The following is a 20748-nucleotide window of genomic DNA, read 5'->3' as shown; positions in this document are numbered from 1 at the left end:
ACCATATCAAGACCCATTGCCTAAAAGCCCCTTATGACAAAATGAGCAGACACCACTTTTCACAGCTGAACTTTAAGCATAAGATCAAGGGAAGAGAAAAGACTCAATAAGCAGAAATGATTTTTGGCTCCTAGGAAGTTATCTGCTTGCTGTGCTTGTTGGAAGTGCTGCCATGACTGCAGGCCACTGCCTTCATCTGGAGGCAGGGAGTGGGGACATCCCTCAACTACCCGTTGCTTTTCCTATGACTCTCTCTCCCACACAAAGTCTAGCTGAACAAGCTGCAACACATTAACATTAAATGAGTCCAAAAAAAGTTTAAATTCCCATATGCAAAATCACTTGCAAAAGAGGCTTTTGTACTTCACATGCCAATTCTTATCCTCTTTGTCTTATTTTTGGAAGCTGTAACAGCCACCCTCAGAAACCCTACCTTACAGTGGTTTCCACCAGCAAGCATAGCTTCCCTGACCAGGCTCACTGAATTATAGTCCTCAAAGTAAACTCTCTGCAGGATAACATAAATAGACTATGGCTGGAGGTCTGTTTATGGTGGGGCCTAAAAAGCCAAAATTCGAAATGCAACGAACTCTGAATATTGAGAGAGATGAAAAGGGGATCCACTGTATGATGCAATTCTGATGAAAACTACCCAGAGTTAGGCCAAATTTCACAGGTTAAAATTACAAGCACCACAATATGGTACTCACTTCAGACATCAGCTGCAAGTTTGGAGGACCCCAGCTCACTTTTACTTCTGACCAATTGGTTATAAATTTGGGAGTCCCTATAAACCCCCAGGTTTGATATTTGCTAGAACAACTCACAGAACTCAGAAAAGCACTATACTTACAATTAAAGTCCTCCTATAAAGGATATAAATTAGGACCAGCTAAATAAAGAAGCACATAGGGTAAGGTCTGAGAGGGTCTCAAGCATGAAGCTTCTGTGTCCTCGGGACACATCAGCCTCCTGGTACATCAATGTGTATCCCCACCTGGGAAACTCACCCAAGTCTTGGTGTCTACAGTTTTCACTGGAGTTTTGTTATGCAGTCATGATTGATGGAATCATTATCAACATGAGTGGCCTCAATCTTCAATCCGTCTTTCATCCCTGGAGGTTGGGAGAGAGATCAGGTTGAATGTCACAATGGCTCCAAGCCCTAACCCTTAATCACATGGTTGGTCTATCTGTCATGGCCAACCCCCATCCTGAAGCTATCTGTGGGCCCACAGTAAGTCACTTCATTAGCATAAATGCAGACGTGGTCCCGGAGGCCGTATCATGAATAAAAAAAATATTTCTATGACGTGAGAAATTCCAAGGGTTTGGAAACTCTCTTCCAAGAACCCAGGACAAAAACCAGATAAATTCTTTTTATCTGCCTAACAGCATAGAGAAAATACAGTAAGAATTGGACCTATTTTAAGTCATAGAAAACCCAAGACACAAAATTATGATTTTTCGTGGTAGAAGGATAGATGAAATTATTTGCTGATTCTAATCCATACTAAATGAACTGGAGTTCTGAGATTGTTGTTAGTCTTTGCTTGTCAAGAATGATATTAAGAGAGCACCCAAAGTACAAAGTTAGACATCAAGGGTGGATTTGTGAAGAATTTAGGGAGGTGGGGGATACTAGAAGAAAGATGTGTTGTTTGTTTAACCAGAAGGTTACCCATCAGAAAATGTCAATTGAATACAAAATAAAGGGTCATTAAACATCACTAGAGTCTTTTCTTTTGTTTTTCACTCATTCATTCACTCAGCAGTCTTTATTGAGTATCTCAGATGCTAGTCACTGGACATAGATTGCTACGCCATCAGTGTAAGAAAAAAAGTTTGTTAATTTGCATTTAGACTTAATGTTTTTAAGCAAAATAAAGAAGTGTTTTGAAATATGATGTGTTGTAAACTGTTCTCTTTTTTTTACTTTCCTATAATTGGAGCAACATACTAATTTCTACAAGTTGTGACTACTAACAGAGAGCAATCACCTCACAGACTTGTACCGAAGAGATGAGACCATCCAGGTGAGAGGAAACGGCTACGTGCAGAGTCCTAGATTCCCAAACAGCTACCCCAGGAACCTGCTCCTGACATGGCGGCTTCACTCCCAGGAGAATACACGGATACAGCTAGTGTTTGACAATCAGTTTGGATTAGAGGAAGCAGAAAATGATATCTGTAGGTAAGTTGGGAAAAAAATGTTTAGGGTACTATTTCAAGGTGAAAAAAGAAAAAGATGAATTTAAAGCATTGCATCAAACGTTCCTTTTGAGCCTTTTAAATGGACCCAACATGTGTCACTTCTTTTTCAAAAAGCCTTTATGTCAACCCTAACAGACAAGATAGCATAGACTGCTGAAGCAGAGGGCCGAATAACCTGGCAGGACTCACAGAAACTCACCTGTGCAACTGTCAGTACTGTGCGACCTCCAAAGAAGGTTGAAATCCGAGGTCCTCTACTTTTCCAGGCACATACACTGTGCATTTATGCACAGGAATCCAGCATCCCAGGTTACCGGCAGCTGCGTCATGTGACTCTGGTCAAAGCCTGCCATGGGGTTAGGGAGCATAAACCCCTGCCCGGCTCTGGCTGACCCAGGCCTTCCTCCCCATAATGAATTACGCCAGCACTGGGAGATGATAGTTGGGGAACCTATCAGGGCCTGACCCCGAATTCATAGTGTTAAGGCCTCAGATACGGGTGGGAAGGAAGAGAAAGTCCACCCCAGATTCCTTGTGCTCCTCAGAAGGGTCTGTTTCTTGCAGTTTCTGGGTCACAAGTAGAAGATGAAAGCTGCGTCTGATAATCTTCTCCCTTCTTAGCATATTTATCAAAGAAAGCCTGGACTGTTCTTTGAATGTCCGCTCACAGCATTTTACTCACTTAATTAGCATGTATAAGACTTGAGGAAGACTTTTTTTTCTTTTTTGTACTTTACTGCACACACTTGTTCTGCGTTGCCAATGAACTACTGAACTGCTAAATCCTTTCAGCAGGTTTATTTTCCTTTGAATAATATAAAGAGGTGCCTCAAATTTGGTTGTCCTCTGTTGCATGTTTATTATGCTGACAGCTTTTATTGTGTTGCTATTTTGCTGAGAATAACAGCACTGACTATTACTTTCTAGGACCATAGAGGGTAATGTATGCCAGAAAGCAGAGATGAATACATTAAGGCAGAGCCAGTTAATATTTACAAAGAGAATAAACTAATGCTGATCTTGCATCTTCTCAACCTTGAAAAAAAAAGAACTCATATTCTGTGCCTCAAAAATCATGGGGAAAAAAAACGCTATTAAAAGATTATTAAAGGTGATGACATGGAGGGTACCATGATCTGTTTCTGCCCATAGAACACTTCCAATACCAAATCTTTGAGGTGAGGGTTTTTTCCCACAGCAGTTAATTCTCCAACACCAGCTTGTATTGTCCTATTCTATTCAGTTCAGACACTACCTGGAATCAGTGTCAGATCCCACAGTTAAGGCTCAGTCCCATGAGACTGCCTCCATGTTCTATGTCAGTTGCAGCTTCCAAGCCTCTCCTACTTCTGATCAACCAGCTATAAATAGGGGATCCAAAACCCTCAACTTGGGTTGAATAATTTGCTAGAACAGCTCACAAAACTCAAGGAAACAGTTTCCTTGCTATTACCAATTTATTATAGAGGATGCAACTCAGGAACAGCCAAATGAAAGAGATACATAGGCAAGACGTATGGAAAGAGTGCCTTCTCTGGGTTTGCAACCTTCCAAACACCTGGATGTATTCATCAGCCTAGAAGGGTATTGATGGAAGTCTCATTGTGAAGGCATGATTAATTAAATCATTGGTGATTGAACTCCATCTCCAGGCCCTCTCCCTCCCCAGAGGTCTAACGGTGGAGGCAAAAGTTACAACTCTCTAATCATGTCTTGTTCTTTCTGGTGACAAGCCTGCATTCTGAAGCTATCTAGGGGCCTTCCAACAGATACTTCCAAAAGGCAATGAATTTATTCATCAGGATAAATTCCGGTATGGTTGGAAGGGGGCTTATTATGGATAACAAAAGATGCTCCTCTAACCCCAGCACTCGGAAATTCCAAGAGTTTTAGGAGCCTGTGCCAGGAACAAAGACCAAATATATGTATTTCTTATTATCACAATATCACAGAAGGGAAGCCAGGTCTCCACCACTGAGCTGGAGTTTTGATCCTAGCAGTGAGCCCTTTTGACATCCTGGCCTTGAAAATAAGAGAGGAACAGTGAGGATGGTTTCCTTTCTGAACCATTAATCAAATCTAGTTGCTCCTCAAAATTTATGGAAGGAAGTAGAAGGATAGCAGGTAGAAAAGAGGAGAGAAAGACGGGAAAGAGACAGACCAGAGACTTGTCTCAGAACCCTCCCTAAGAGATAAAACAGCCCTCTCTTGACTTCAGGTTCAGAGTTAAAGTTACACTGATGTGTTCTTTAAACAAAAGTGACCTATGGTGTTATTAAAAGTTTCAATTATAGTCATGCTTTGTGCAGTAAATATGTTTTACATGTATTGTGTACAAAATGAAATGGAATTGATTTCCTACCATCTGTTCCAAAGCCTCCTTGATGTTTACATTGTAATATTTTATTGCTTGCATAATGATACTTTGTTAGTGCTTTTTACCTTCCAAGCACCATATAAACATTAAGTAATTAATTTACACAGCACCCAAGAGATATGGAGCTGGTAAAATTATATAAACCTTCTTATTTTATCCATAAGGAAACTGAGGCAATGGACATAAGGGCCTTGTAAATCACTGTTAGAGAAATTTAGTCACAATATCATTATTTTTTACTTTCTTTTTAGATTACCTTGCCCAATGCAGTAGAGCTCTGAGGTGCATGGGTAAGACCAGGAAGGCCATATTGGTTTCTCTATGTATTCAGAAATAGTGTTTCTTATGATGATTCTTTCTGATGATTGTAACAGAAAACTATAATATGGATGTGAGACTTCTGCCACTGTTCACCCTGAATGCCCATCATTTGCCTGTGACCTCAGCATCTGAAGTCACTATGGAAAAGTAGATTGTAGGAGCGAGATACTGATGACCCAAACTGAAAGAAATAGTTCAGCTTATCAAGTAGAATGTTCCAACATCTTGGGGGGCTGAAAATAGAATAAGTGCTCCCTAGAAGATATAAACTATGTTACTGAGGATCTCCTACTATGTGATAGAATGATGGAACACTCTGGAGGTGCTTTGAAGACCAAATGCCCACAAGGATAACTAAAGCGGCTTTTGCTGTCCTCTTCAATCCCAGGATTCTAGTTTCTCTGACCAATGCCAGAGGTGAACTGATGGTCTTAAGCTCATTCACACCCTGGTTTAACCAACTCAGATTTTTCCAGTATTGGTTAGCACGCATCTCTCCTTAAAGTTACATGCTTTCCTTCATGATAAGTTTCATATTTTATGACGTGATCATTTCAAAAGATCGTTTCCAAAAAGAGAATATAGCAAGTCATGTGTGTATTCATTTATTTTCTGTGATGGCATTACTGATTTTGTAAGCTATATAGATATAGATCATTTACTTTCTCAAGAAAGCACCGAATTCGATAAGTTAATTCAGAGTGGGTATTTGTTTTAAAAACTTTATATAGTTAATATTTGGGCCTATAACTAGAGTTACATCTCCTAAAATAATGCCAACAATTACAGATATTAGTTTTTCCAAGAAAACTTTCTAAAACCAGATGCTCAGAAAGTGACCCATTTTGATTATTGAAGATTTAGGAATAGTCATGACTAAATGTATGTAAAGGTTTTCTCAGAAGCTTGAATTTGCAAACCTAATCCAAAAACCAGTTTTCCTTTTAACATTTCTGTACATTATAATTTTCATTTCAGATTGTGGTCATGACAAATCACATATGCTAGTTTTAATTTCTCAGTGAAAGTATGAATTTCAAAATCTACTTTAATCAAAACATGTTCATTATGTCCGATTGATTCTAGGTATGATTTTGTGGAAGTTGAAGATATATCCGAAACCAGTACCATTATTAGAGGACGATGGTGTGGACACAAGGAAGTTCCTCCAAGGATAAAATCAAGAACGAACCAAATTAAAATCACATTCAAGTCCGATGACTACTTTGTGGCTAAACCTGGATTCAAGATTTATTATTCTTTGCTGGTGAGTACTTAACCACTTTATGATTAAAAGCAGACACTGGTTTCATGAAGTGTAGAGATCAATTTTCTATGATCAAATTCAGTGAGGGTGAGTGAACTTTATTAGTTCCTTATAACATGGTTTGTTCCTACCTTATGGTCAAAATGTTAAAATCCTTCTTAGTAAGAAATACCATTTTGGATCTATTAAGTCAACTTTTGTGCCATGCATTTTGAAAGAGAGCATAGTAAATAGAAAAAGGGAAATCTTTAAGGTAAAGCCGATACTAAATTGCCTTTGATTCAACTGAGGCAAGGTAAACATACAGCCAAATAGAAGGTGTGTGAGAGTTAAACAGGTTTTCAGAATTAAAGCTAAAGAAAATAATTTCCTCTCTTGGTTTGAAAATTTGTATATAAATTCTATCACAGAAAAAAGTCCTGATGATTATAATTTCAATTATGACCCAGATTTGGAGAGGGTCTGTGTTATAATCATAGAGCCTCAGGGCTCATAAGCATCTGCAAAATCAAAAGGTCTAATAGAAGACCCAAGAATATGAATCTTGTTTGCCACACTCATGCTTATTTGTAGTCTTTTCTCTACTTAAACACCTCAGCAGCCATTCTCAACAGTAAATGGTTCTGACTGATAGAAAACGTTCAACCTTATAATGAGCCAAAATCTACATTGTAGTTAATTTTAGTCGTTGGGTCACACACAGTCATGGGTCACACACAATCTTCTTTACTCATTCATACATTAATAAAACAATAGTAAGTTCCTGTTCTTTGTCAGGCACTCTGGTAGATGTAGTAGATACACAGGTAAGCAGGACAGACAGGGTCCTTGAACCGTCTGGAGCTTAAAGTCGGGTAGAGATGCCAAAAACTAAAAAGCAGCAACAGGCCAGGTGTGGTGGCTCATGCCTGTAATCCCTACACTTTGGGAAGCTGAGGTGGGAGGATCTCTTGAAGCCAGGAACTCGAGACCAGCTTAGGCAACAAAGCAAGACCCTATCTCTACAAAAAAAAATTTAAAAATTTGCTTAGTTTAGTGGTGTGTGCTTACAGTCTTAGCTACTGGGGAGGCTGAGGCAGGAGAATTGTTGAGCCCAGGAGTTTGAAGCTACAGTGAACCATGACTACACCACTGCAATCTAGCCTGGGTAACAAAGCAAGACCCTGTCTCAAAAAAAAAAAAAAAAAAGAACAGCAACAACTGAGAGTGATGCATAAAAAGACACAATAACTGAGTGCTGTACGTTAGGTCCACAGAGACATTTGGATAATTTTGCCTATACATTAACATAAATATCCCAGAATCCTTCAGTTGTTTGTAGTATATTGCCTTTTAGGATCAATTTTCGCTTGCTTTAGATTTGTCTCTGTCCCTTTTCCAAGTGTGAATGCCAAAATAGAACACAGTACTATAAATGGCTTCAATTTATTTTTTTATTTTTTATCTTAAGAAGTAAAGTTTTAGAAAAGAAAAAAAAACTTGCTTTTTAAAAAATCTAATTGGTTTTCTTTGCATTATGGTGAATTATTAAACACTAAGTGAATTCTACATCAGAATATTGTAAATGAAAAAATAACATGCGGTAACACTGGTTCCAGTTTTAATTTGAAAATAACCCATCAAGCATGATTTACATTATTGCAAACTCATGCAGTTCTGCTGAGCATTAAAATTGAAGTGTGAACCTTTGGTTTCTACATTTATTTGCCTTTTAATGTGTTCAGTGATGCATCTGTTCTCAATTGTTCATGGACGGAGCAGGCTTGGCATATGAGAACGGTGATGGATAGGCTTAGAGAACAATTATTTTTTGCCTTAAAATACCAAGCACTAATAGTGCTAATGTTTTGTTATGAGTAAGCTGAATGTTCCGTAAGTCAGTTAGAAACACCATAACTACAACATAATGTCCTTAAGGCAAAACAACCACTTTTGTAGAAAGCAGTAAGAATACAGGTTTAAGGGAGAATGGATACTTTTGTTTGATGTGTTTTGGGTTATGTTGCAGTCTCATAACTCATTTCTTGGTCAATTTTAAGTGGAATATTGGGCTGCCTCTATAGTTTGCATATAAACTGTTTGGCATCACTCTCCTGGCTTATTTACCTCCGCCAGTATATTCAATTTTGTGTTTTTTTCTTTTTTGAAATGATGATATTACAACATTCTTGTGTATTTTTCTACTGGTCTGTTGGTCTGTGTCCATTGAGAATAGCTACAGACTCTTTTGCCTCCTAATAGACTTCTGGCCTTAAATATGGCCCACTAAAGCCAAAGTGTTTTGACAGACAAATTTTAAGAGATAGAATGAGCTTAACCTCCAGGTATGTAGAGACTCTAGATCATGTGGCTTTTTGACAAAACTCTTCTGTTTAATTCTTGGCTCAGCAGGGATAGATCACATATGGTTTACCACTGTACTGGGAAGATCACTTTATTCATGTTTAAATTGTACTTGGAGAGGCTTTAAAGCAGGGTTTATAAACTTAAGAGACCAGGCTTGAAACTGAAAGTAGGTCAGGTGTAAATTAATAGGGAGACAGTGGGATTAAAAATGGCAATCCATCTTCACGTGTGTTTAAATAATAAATTTTAGAATGCTAAACACATTTAGGAGCTAGAGTCAGCTATTTTGCAACCGCTACTCTAAGGAATACTAGGTGCAAGAAAAATATGAGCCTTAAGATTAGTTCGTGGCCAGGTGTGGTAGCTAAGGCCTATAATCCCAGCATTTTTGGAGGCCGAGGGAGGAGGACCCCTTGAGCCCAGAAGTTTAAGTCCAGCCTGGGCAACATAGTTGGACCCTGTCTCTACAAAAAGTGAAAAAAAAAAAAAAAAAAAACCAGGCATGATGGCACATGCCTGTAATCTCACCTACTTCAGAGGCTGAAGCTGGAGGATTGTGTGAGCCCAGAAGGTCAAGGCTGCAAAGAGCGGTGATGCCACCACTGCACTCCTGCCTGTGTGAGAGTGAGACCCTGTCTAAAAACAAACAAACAAACAAACAAACAAAAAAAACAGCACACGAGGAGTCAAGGTGCTCTTGAAAAATGAAGAGTAGCTGTTAGGATAGGTCATAGGTCAAGTTCACCTGCCTTTTCATCTCTACCTCTCTACCTGCATACCTCCCATGGAACACCTCTGCTCTTCCTGCCTCAGTGACTCTCCAGGTATACCTGGGCATTTCCTGAAGCTGCAAGTAGTAGGTATCCAGGACTGCAAGAGCCTATTACACTGGGTCATGCTCATAATGTTTTGGAAAAGTGCAATGTACATCTTTAGTCGGTTTTTTACTCTAGCAAACTGTGGAGACTAATGGATAACATGAAGATAACTTATTTTTGGTTGGGAATGATGCTTATATCACAGTTTTGTTTGATGTGTGGAATTCAACCTTCTACCTTCTTTTAGCACCTATCACAGTGCCCTCCCAGGGCATGGCAGCATAGCCATATGGGACCAGTGCCTTACCATAAAGCATACCTTAGATCGAAGGCAGGATTCACCCATTAGGAATGGTGCAATATTGAACAGCTTTCTTATCCTTTGCTTTTACATCTGTTAAATGGGAGTAATAATTAGAATTGGTATAAAATTTTAAAATGATAATTACTTAGCACAATGCCTAGGATGTATTAAGTGCTCAATAAATGATGACAGTAATTCTACCTTTTACCATCACAAATTATATATATATCTGTCTCCTCCAGATACATGCTTATCTGCTTGTTGAGGTTAGGATGTGTATCTCATTCCTATGCATAATTCTATACAGTGTTTGTTGTGTGTTTGTTGAAATGACCCTTTCTTGGGAAAATAGGATTCATAAAATTTGCCTGATTTCATTTTCTTGCTCTCCTGTTCAGCCTTCTTTTCTGATTCTACCCCTTTAAAGATAACAGATACCTTCAGAAAGCATAATTAAGCAGAATGGATAATGTTGTCAAATATTTGGTAGCAAGATGTGATTATCTAAATAAATTAGGATCTCCTGCCACAAATGTACTTTGCTGGAGAACAAATGAATGGTTGGATGGTTAGGAATCTTTCTGAGAAGACTGCTAAGTAGACTATTGGAAAGGTGTTCAATTACAAGGCTCCCAGTAGATGGTGTACAGAGAACTGAACAAACAAGGGTATGAATTTCAGCTCTGCTGCATACTAATGGCTCAGTTTCCTCATCTTTAAAATGGTGATAATGCTGCACGACATTAGGTTGTTTTGAGGATTAAATTAGATAACTTTTGTAAACCACTTTGCCTGGAACTTATTAATTACTCAACTGTCTGTGGCTATTATTGTTATTATTATCACTGGCCTTATTATTAATATATCAGGTAACAGACAATCCTATATAAATAGCCCCCTTGCGTGTGTGTCTGTGTTAGTGTAAGGTACTTTTTTTTAATTCAAAAATAAAAAGTCAAGTCATTTGAAAGCTTGGAAAGCTACTCAAAAACTTTCTTGTTTTATTAATAAAATCTACTTTATTTTATACATCGAAGTTTGCTAATACCCATTATAACATTTCTAAAATAAAAAACCTATTTTATCATATCAGTTGCTTAGCTGTGTATATCTCTGTAGTTAATTAAAGTGATACTGTTATTTCCATTGGGAATAAAACTCAAATGAAGAATGGTTTTATGTAAAAATGATTACTTAAAATAGAAAAAGAAGAAAAGGAAGAAGATGGAGAAGGGAGGAGGTGAAGGAAGAGAGGAGGAGAACAGCCCAGGGGTTGAAAAAGATAAGATTATCAATTATAATAACTTTTGCAGACTCTAATTATGCTCACCTAAAATTTACCAGTTGGTGAAACAAAAGCAATATTATCAACAGCAAAATAAAGGTGAGCATCAGCCTCCTAAGCTGATTTTTTTTTTTTTTTTTTTTTTGAGATGAAGTCTCTCTCTGTCGCCTAGGCTGCAGTGCAGTGGCGCAATCTCGGCTCAATGCAAGCTCCGCCTCCTGGGTTCACGCCATTCTCCTGCCTCAGCCTCCTGAGTAGCTGGGACTACAAGCGCCCGCCACCACACTCAGCTAATTTTTTGTATTTTTAGTAGAGACGGGGTTTCACCGCGTTAGCCAGGATGATCTCGATCTCCTGACTTCTTGATCCACCCGCCTCAGCCTCCCAAAGTGCTGGGATTACAGGTGTGAACCACCGTGCCTGGCCCTAAGCTGAATTCTTAAACAAAGCTAGAGAGTAAAGGAACTCAGTCGCTTTACAAAGTGTGGAAATGTCACCTTTATTTGCATATCCAGATAAAATCATTGACCATTCTGAACACCCATGGTATTGTAGGCACTTCAGCCAGGACTATATATATATAGCCAAGGACCATCAGAGTGAGGACAGTAATCCCTACAGCAGATTCTGTTTACCTCAGTTTCTTTCCCTCAAATATATCCCACTGGAGATTTCGGAGCTGCAAGAGCTGCAATATAGTTTCATAAATGCCTACTGTAAGCCAGACAAGGCATGTCCAGTGCCCTGGAGATACAGCAGTGAGGAAGACAGGCAGAACCTCTGCTGTCAGGAACACTCATAGCAGTGGGAAGAAATAGATCATAAGCATGTAAGCAGCGAAGTACATGCATACATAGAAACATAGACATTCAAACCTCAATAAAGGCAGATAAAAGAAAATAGTGTGTTGGATAGTGACTAGTATGGAGCCCATTCCAGCTAGGGAGTCAAGGATGATCTGTGGATATAAAATTTCAATGGAGACCTGAAATATTAGGAGGCAATGATGCAAAGCTATGGAAGAAGAGTGCACTAAGCAAAAGGAGAGCAATTGCTAAGACCCTAAAACAGAAAAGAGAAGGCACCTTTCCCTTGGTAGTGATGATTTTCTTGGTGCCTTAGCATTCAGGCTGCTGAAAGGAAGCAAAGACAAGGGAGGGAAGCAACCCAGTAGGTCACTCCTCTCTCAGTCAAAGGTGAGGAAGGTTTCTTATCTTTATCTCAGACCATCCTATTGTGGATATCTCTCAAGTCTTTCAGCACTTAAATGGGATAAGGTAACTAAAACCACAGGGTTAGCTAAGGTGAGATGCTACAAAAGTATCAGTAAGACACTAAACAAAGATAATCCAAAGGGTTAGATACTATTATTAATCTTTTTATTATTATTATTCTATAGTAGATTTATCATTATCATCATCAGGACTGTCCTACCAAATTATAATTTCTATAGGGGAAGGAACCTTGTATGTTTTGTTTATCATAGTGCATGGCACATAAAAGGTGCTCAATAAAAAGTCTGTTCAAAAATGCATTGAAACACAGGCATGACTAGAAGGAGCCAAACAATATTATAATGGGACTTCATTTCACCTCACTTTCTGTGTCCTCCCATTCCTTCTTACCTGTCTGTTCCTCTTCTGCTCCCCAACCCCTGAAGAGCCCAATTTTCCCTTTATTCCCCTCACCCATTACCATTTGCTTATAGACCCAGCCGTATCATTTGTCAAATTTTCCTGTGCTTCAGGATTATATTAAATTTTATTCTTCACTGTCCCATGAACTCTATTAAAGTTCTCATTATGTACTGCATTTAGGATCTGTCTGTGTGGACAGAAAGCAAGCCAGGGATGTGGTCAGGGTCAGGCAGGAGAATAGCAGAGCAAGAGGGACAAATGTATGTACCAGAACCCCTGGGTGAATGCTGTTGTCCTGGGCTGGAAAGCCCAGGCCACAGAGAAAATGAAGGCATTTCCATGTATACTGGTTGAAGCACACATTCTTTAAGAACAGATTCTTGCTGTTGCAGGATGTTATAGCAGGGTTATATAAGTGTTCTTATTCACTATTTCACAAATATTCTACAATTTCACCAATTGCAGAGATCATTTTGATGAACTAGTGTTCTCTTTGGGAAGGTTATGTTAATCAAATTGTTTTCCTAAAACCTAAATACATTACATATGAGAACTTTAATAGAGTTCATAGGACAGTGAAGATAAACAAAACAGACAAGGTTCCTGCCCTTATAGAAATTATAATTTGATGGGACAGTCCTGATGATGATAATAATATGTTAAATATACTAAAAATAATAAGATTAATAATAGTATCTAACGTCTTTTGATTACTTTGAGGATTTCACATATGAGGCATTGTATGTGACGTGTTTAATACAATGAGGGGATGTCGTAAATATTCTCTTGCTACTAAATCTTGCACGAATGCATCTCCATGAACCATGGATTAGGGAAAATATAGAATTTAAAGCTACATCATCTTAGAGATCTAAAGTTTATGCTAATCCTGTTATTTTACAAGTGATTCAATAAACACAGGTTAGGTAACTTTACAAAGGAGTCAGTGAAAACACAGAGATTAGGAGCATGACTGTGGTCACAGAGCTCATACATGTGTGCTGCTATCCCTGAGATATGAAAGCTGTGGACTCACTCCACAGAAAAGTAAATATATCCAAAGTTGTGCATAAAGTTGCAGGGAGGCCCCTGAATCTCATCCATAACATCCTCTGTATCCACAGATGCGGTTAAGCAACCCACACTTGCTGCCTCTGTGTGTTATCTGACTTTGAGAATGTTGTTTTGCATGTTGACTAGTCCTGACACAAGCAGTGTTTGAAATAATACTTTACTGCTGTAATTTTCCTCATAAACCCTGGTTGCTGATCATATGAGCAGATGACTCCCTGATGTGCTGAGTAAACACATTTCCAGCTTTGAGAGGGATGCTGTGTAATGACACTTGGAAAGTTCAGTATCCTGTTTATCTAGTATCTAATTATATGGGCATGCAACAAGTAAACTTTTATCCTTGAAAACCAGAAAAAATGTAGTGATTTTTAGATAAATGTGCCTCTTTATATGCATATAACCTTTTCTATATATCTGTGGTCTTTGGTGTACTAATATTTTGATAGATGAAGAAAATGAGGAAAACGAAATAGGAAAAAGCTATTCAAGCTATTTTAGAAAATGGCTTGCATAGTTAAGGTATGTCAAAAATAAAGCAGTGTTACTTAAAGAGTGATGAAGTGAAACCTTGGTATTAAAAAAATGTCTCCACCTATCGTTCACTTATAAATTCAACAAATATGTCTGAAGACTTACTGTGGAGAATAAGAAAATGATAGTCCTGAGGGAGAGAAAGGTGCACAATTATAAGGCAGGGAGAATTGCAGTGATAAAATGTGCATGGAGTATTTGGGGCACACAAGAAAGACAGGCATTTAACCTCACAAAGGAGTGAATTGCTGGGCTGTGTCAGGGAGGCAACAGCATCCCGGGAAGAGGGTGTTGCCTGCGTAAAGGCCTGAAAAAGCAGGCATTTCAGAGTATCCTGATGAGTTAATTCAGAGTGTTGCAGGTTAATGGTGCTAATCACTTACTAGCCTTTCTTTGTTTTAGCTAGTAGGCAAAAGACACAAGAAGCCAAAAGGACTCAAAAGTAGCCGTTTCATTAATGTGAGTCCCAAGAAATACTAAAGCTCAGGTCTTTCTAGTAAAACTAGAGTGGAGAACTTGGGTGGAATGAAAAGCCACAGGGTAAGTGTACAACTGTGATGAAAATTCAGACTCAAGGATGCTTGGGAGGGCTCAAGGTTGATAAACAAACATGGGTAAACTTGCACAGTCTTCCTACTGCATGGAAGATCACAAGTCTGGTTACAAATGGTCATAAATAGTCACAATCAGGTGGGATAGCCAGCAAGGAGGTACACTGTGCTTAGCAGGTGGACTCAGGAAGAGGAGGAGAGGCGAGACCTTTCCCAGTGATTGATCCTAGAAGCAGCAACCCAAAAGAGAAATGGGGTGGGAAAAGAAGGAGGATGGAAGAAGTTGTAACCAGCCGACGGGTTCACCTTGCCTGCTGCTTTGACAGAGCCAATTTATCAAGACAGGGGAATTGTAATAGAGAAAGAGCTTAATTCACACAGAGCCAGCTGTATGGAAGACCAGAGTTTTATTATTACTCAAATCAGTCTCAGCAAAAACTCAAGGATTGGATTTTTTAAGGATAATTTGTTTTTGGGTGGGGGAGTGTTGGAAAATGGAGAGTGCTGATTGGTCAGGATGGAGATGAAATTATAGGGAGTTGAAGCTGTCCTCTTGTGCTCAGTCAGTTCCTGGTTGGGGATCACAAGGCCAGATGAACCAGTTTATCGATCTGAGTGGTGCCAGCTGATCCATCCAGTGCAGGTTCTGCAAAATATCTTAAGCACTGATCTTAGATTTTACAATAGTGATGTTATCCCGAGGAGCAATTTGGGAGGTTGAGAATCTTGCAGCCTCCAGCTGCATGACTCCTAAACCATAATTTCCAATCTTGTGGCTAATTTCTTAGTCCTGTAAAGACAGTTTAGTCCCCAGTCAGGAAGGGGGTTTGTTTTGAGAAAGAGCTGTTACCGTCTTTGTTTCCTAGTTAAACTAAAAACTAAGCTCCTCCCAAAGTTAGTTTGGCCTACACTCAGGAATGAATAAGGACAGCTTGGAGGTTAAAAGCAAGATGGAGTTGGTTAGGTCAGATCTCTTTCACCATCATAATTTTCTCAGTTATAATCTTTGCAAAGGAGCTTTCCAAGTGATGAAAGGAAAAATACTTGTTGATGTCTCCATATCTGTGGGCTGGGGCAGTAATATGGAAAGAAGAGTTCCCTGCTACAAAAGAGCAAGGGGCTGTGTGCCCATAAAGGGTGGGAGCCCACAGTGAGTTTCATGTTTTAAGTTTTTCAATCAGTTATCTTTGGTAACGGTCCTTTGGAACTCTGTTCTACTCTTGTACTCACTCTGGCTCTAAGGAGACCTAGCTGACCTGCTCTATTTGCTGTAAGATTCAGCCATTCTAACTGGGAAGTTAAAGATCCCATGAACTTTAGAGACCCCAGTCTCCTCTCTTAGGTGAATGAAGGAATTAGAAATCAATCAAAGAGACGGGACTCATCCAGCCTTGAAAACAACTGTCCTAAATGTTCCTTTTATCAGTGGAAATGTGACAGATTAAGGCTAACCTCCACTCAAGATTGTGCCTTTCACCTGGGAGCAAATTGAGCTACAGATTCAAAGTGAATCTTTTCTTATTTTGCAATTGAAAATTGGAGCCAGACAGACAAAACATCAAAAAGAAAGACTGAAAAGTCATGGAGCCACCTCTGCAAAAGAGAGATACATGAATAAATAATCAAGTAATCGTTGCTTCTTGGCTGGGCCCGGCTAATCACTTCCTGATTGGTCTCCCTCCTTCCTGTCTCCCCATCTCCAATCTGTGCTGCACCTGGCTACCTGCTAATGTAGAGCTGAGATCATATTTTCCAGCTGAAAAATTGTGACTGACTCCCAGTTTTCTATGGAAAAATGTCCAGATACTTCACTGTAATACTGAGAGTCTTCCATGTTCTGACCACAGCCTAGCATTCTAGTTTCAGTTCTCCCTTTTCCTTACACATATTCTTTGGTCCAGACAAACAGAACTATTCCCTGATAACCTAGTCACCTCAGGATTCCTCATCTCTCATTCCTGGCAATTACATTTCTCATATATATTTCCTTAAGAATTCAAGCCCTCTTCTGCCTGTCAAAGTCATATTCGTGTCAAAAATATCACAAGCCCTTGGGCAGGCACAGTAGCTCACACCTGTAATCCCAGCACTTTGGGAGGCTGATGCAGGAGGATTACTTGAGGCCAGGAGTTCAAGACCAACTAGTCATATATAGCGAGACCCTCGTCTCTTCAAAAAACTTAAAAATTATTTAGGCATGATGGTGTACGCCTGTAGTCCCAGCTACTTGGGCAGCTGAGGTAAGAGATCAGTTGAGCCCAAGTTTGAAGTTACAGTGAGTTATGATTTCACCACTGGACTCCAGCCTTGGTGATAAGGCAAGACCTTGTCTCAAAAAAAATGTGTGTGTATTAATATATAACATATATCAAATAAAGATAACTATATTAAATATAATTTATATTTTATAAATATATTTATTACATAAATATTTTAAATAAATATTTAAATATTTAATAAATATATATTAAATAAATATAATTATTTAATATATTTAACTAGTTTTTAGCACCTCAGCCACATGAACTTCCTCTCCATCAAGTACTCAGATTACTGTTTTTTTAAATCAACATTATGGCTGTTCACGGAATAAAGTACACCTATACAACATATATTTGATTTATGTAGAAATGTAAACAAAAAAATAAACACCCATAGGTCCCATCACTTAAACACAACTACTATGAATATTTTGGCACATTTCTTTTTTTTAACTTTTATGTTCAGGGGTACATGTGCAGGTTTGTTACATAGGTAATATTGTGTCATGGGGGTTTGTTGTACAGATTATTTCATCACCCAGGTATTAAGCCTAGTACCCGTTAGTTATTTTTCCTTATCGTCTCCCTTCTCCACCATTCCACCCTCTGAAAGGCCCCAGTGTGTCTTGTTCCCCTCTACGTGTCCATGTATTCGCATCATTTAGCTCCCACTTATGAGTGAGAACATGCTGTATTTGGTTTTCTGATCCTGCATTAGTTTGCTGAGGATAATGGCCTCTAGGTCCGTCCATGTCCCTGCAAAGGATGTGGTGTCATTCATTTTTATGGCTGCATCATATTCCATGGTGTATATGTACCACATTTTGTTTATCCAGTCTAACATTGATGACCATATGTCTTGATTCCATGTATTTGCTATTGTAAATAGTGCTACAGTGAACATATGTATGCATATGTCTTTATAATAGAATGAGTTATATTCCTTTGGGTATATACCCAATAATGGATTGCTGAGTTGAGTGGGATTAATATTTCTGTCTTTAGGCCATTGAGGAGTCACCACACTGTCTTCTGCCATGGCTGAACTGATTTACACTTCCACCGACAGTGTATAAGCATTCGTTTTTCTCCACGACCTTGCCAGCATCTGTTATTTTTTGACTTTTTACTAATAACCATTCTGACTGGTATAAGATGGTATCTCATTGTGGTTTTGATTTGCAACTCTCTAATGATCGGTTTTTTCATATGATTGTCGGCCACATGTAGTCTTCTTTTGAAAAGTATCTGTTCACGTCCTTTTCCCACTTTTTTATGGGGCTATTTTTTTCTTGTAAACTTATGTAAGTTCCTTATAGATTCTGTATATTAGATTTTTGTCAGATGCATAGTTTGCAAAAATTTTCTCCCATTCTGTAGGTTGTCTGTTTACTCTGCTGATAGTTTCTTTTGCTGTGCAGAAGCTCTTTAGTTTCATTAAATCCCATTTGCCAATGTTTGCATTTTTTGCAATTGTTTTTGGCATATTTGTCATGAAATCTTTGCCCATGCCCATGTCCTGAATGGTATTGCCTAAGTTGTCTTTCAGGATTTTTTTAGTTTTAAGTTTTATATTTTAGTCATTAATCCATTGTGAGTTAATTTTTGTATATGGTGTAAGAAAGAGGTCCAGTTTCAATCTTCTGCATATGGCTAGCCAGTTCTCACAGCACCATTTACTGAATAGAGAATCCTTTCCCCATTGCCTATTTTTGTCAGGTTTGTCAAAGATCAGATAGTTATAGGTGAGTGGTCTTATTTTGTGGTTCTGTATTCTATTCCATTGGTCTATGTATCTGTTTTTGTACCAGTGCCACACTGTTTTGGTTACTGTAACCCTGTAAGTATAGTTTGAAATCAGGTTGTGTGATGCCTCCAGCTTTGTCATTTTTGCTTAGGATTGTCTTGGCTGTTTGGGGTCTTTTTTGATTCCATGTGAATTTTAAAATAGTATTTTTCTAATTCTGTGAAGAATGTCAGTGGTAATTTAATGGGAATAGCATTAAATCTATACATTTCTTTGGGAATTATGGCCATTTTCATGATACTGCTTCTCTCTATCCATGAACATGGAATGTTTTTCCATTTGCTTGTGTCATCTCTAATTTCTTTGAGCAGTGTTTGTAGTTCTTGTAGGGATCTTTCACCTCCCCACTTAGTTGTATTGCTAAGTATGTTTTTTTTTTTTAATTATACTTTAAGTTTTAGGGTACATGTGCACAATGTGCAGGTTAGTTACATATGTATACATGTGCCATGCTGGTGTGCTGCACCCATTAACTTGTCATTTAGCATTAGGTATATCTCCTAATGCTATCCCTCCCTGCTCCCCCCACCCCACAACAGTCCCCTCAGTAAACTTTCGAAAGGACAAAAAACCAAACACCACATGTTCTCACTCATAGATGGGAATTGAACAATGAGAACACATGGACACAGGAAGGGGAACATTGCTAAGTATGTTTTATTCTTTTTGTGGCAATTGTGAATGGGAGTTTGTTCCTGATTTGGCTCTCAGCTTCCCTGTTGTTGGTGTCTAAGAATGCTAGTGATTTTTACACGTTGATTTTGTGTCTTGAGACTTTCTTGAAGGTGTTTATCAATGTAAAAAGCTTTTGGGCTGAGATGATGGGATTTTCTAGATATGGGATCATGTTATCTGCAAACAGGGATAATCTGACTTTCTCTCTTCCTATTCGGATGCCCTTTATTTCTTTCTCTTTCCTGATTGCCCTGGCTAGAATTTCAATACTATATTAAGTAGGAGTGATGAGAGAGGGCATCCTTGTCTTGTGCTGCTTTTCAAAGTACATTTCTTTCCAGTCTTTTTAATCCATAAAAACCCACATACATGCCTCACTATCTCTACTAAAGCAAAAGCTCCTTGTAGGTAGGGAGTGGCTCATACCTGCAGTGTCTATTACTGTGCATTGCACTCAGCAGGCCTCAAAATATTTAACTGGGCTGAACCAACAAGCATTCATTGAATACCTAAGATGTGTTTGATATTTTGGAGTAAAAGCAAAAAAATCTATCCCCAACAACATATTAAGTGATAGTATATAAAGAGACCATCATTTATGTTTATAGGAACCTGAAAGACTTGCTGTCTCCTACTCTGATGTTGCAATCATACCAGCATACCAAGGGCCCTTAGCTGCTTTGTTCCAGGGCTTACTGGGCATTGGAGGAATGGGGGTGAGGATTGGGTTCAGAGTAGGATCAAGGTTGGAGGGGCATTGTAAGGGTCAAATGTTAGGGAAATTGTAGAATAGAAATGAAGCATATAACCAGGTATTCTGATTCTGAAGTCAGTCTCTGCAACATTTTAAACTCTAAGAGGCATATAGTTGCACCAGTACTAACCTGACCTTACATGAGACTGTGTAACTGTAACACCATAGCAGGCAAGATTTGGGTCTTCTGTTGATGAGACTGCTGAGCTGGCCTTCCTCATGGACAGCAGCAGCAGCCTTAAAAGACTTAGGGCTTCTTAATAATTGTCATAGGTCTTTGGAATCCCGATAGTCTTATTCTAGCAGATATTAACTAAGGCCTCAAGAGCTTTCCAGGTTTTTAAACACTCCAAAACCATTCATTTGATTTTTTTGTTTTTTAGCTTTTATGTAAAGAGTACAGAATATGTGAATCAGAAACACTCAAGTTCAAATCTGTGTATTATCTATGAGATCTGGAATGTCAATTAAACTGTCCAAGCTGCTGTTTCATCATTTGTAAAATGGGAAGGATTCATCTGCATTA

General features: G+C 38.6%; 1 protein-coding gene across 2 annotated transcripts in view; it reads left to right on the top strand.

Annotated features, from left to right (window-relative positions):
• Positions 1 to 20748, top strand: part of PDGFD (platelet derived growth factor D) — a 257387-nt gene that overhangs the window by 165688 nt on the left and 70951 nt on the right. Inside the window, exons 2-3 of one of the 2 annotated variants that reach the window (XM_054523728.1) lie at positions 2008 to 2194; positions 5999 to 6179. In XM_054523728.1, coding sequence (XP_054379703.1) covers positions 2008 to 2194; positions 5999 to 6179 — 368 coding nt within the window. 2 annotated transcript variants of the gene reach the window in all.

Source organism: Pongo abelii, chromosome 9 (genome assembly GCF_028885655.2).
Source record: "Pongo abelii isolate AG06213 chromosome 9, NHGRI_mPonAbe1-v2.0_pri, whole genome shotgun sequence".
Lineage (NCBI taxonomy): Eukaryota > Metazoa > Chordata > Mammalia > Primates > Hominidae > Pongo > Pongo abelii.
Note: the sequence above shows the minus strand (reverse complement) of the source record. Positions and strands in the feature narration are given on the sequence as shown.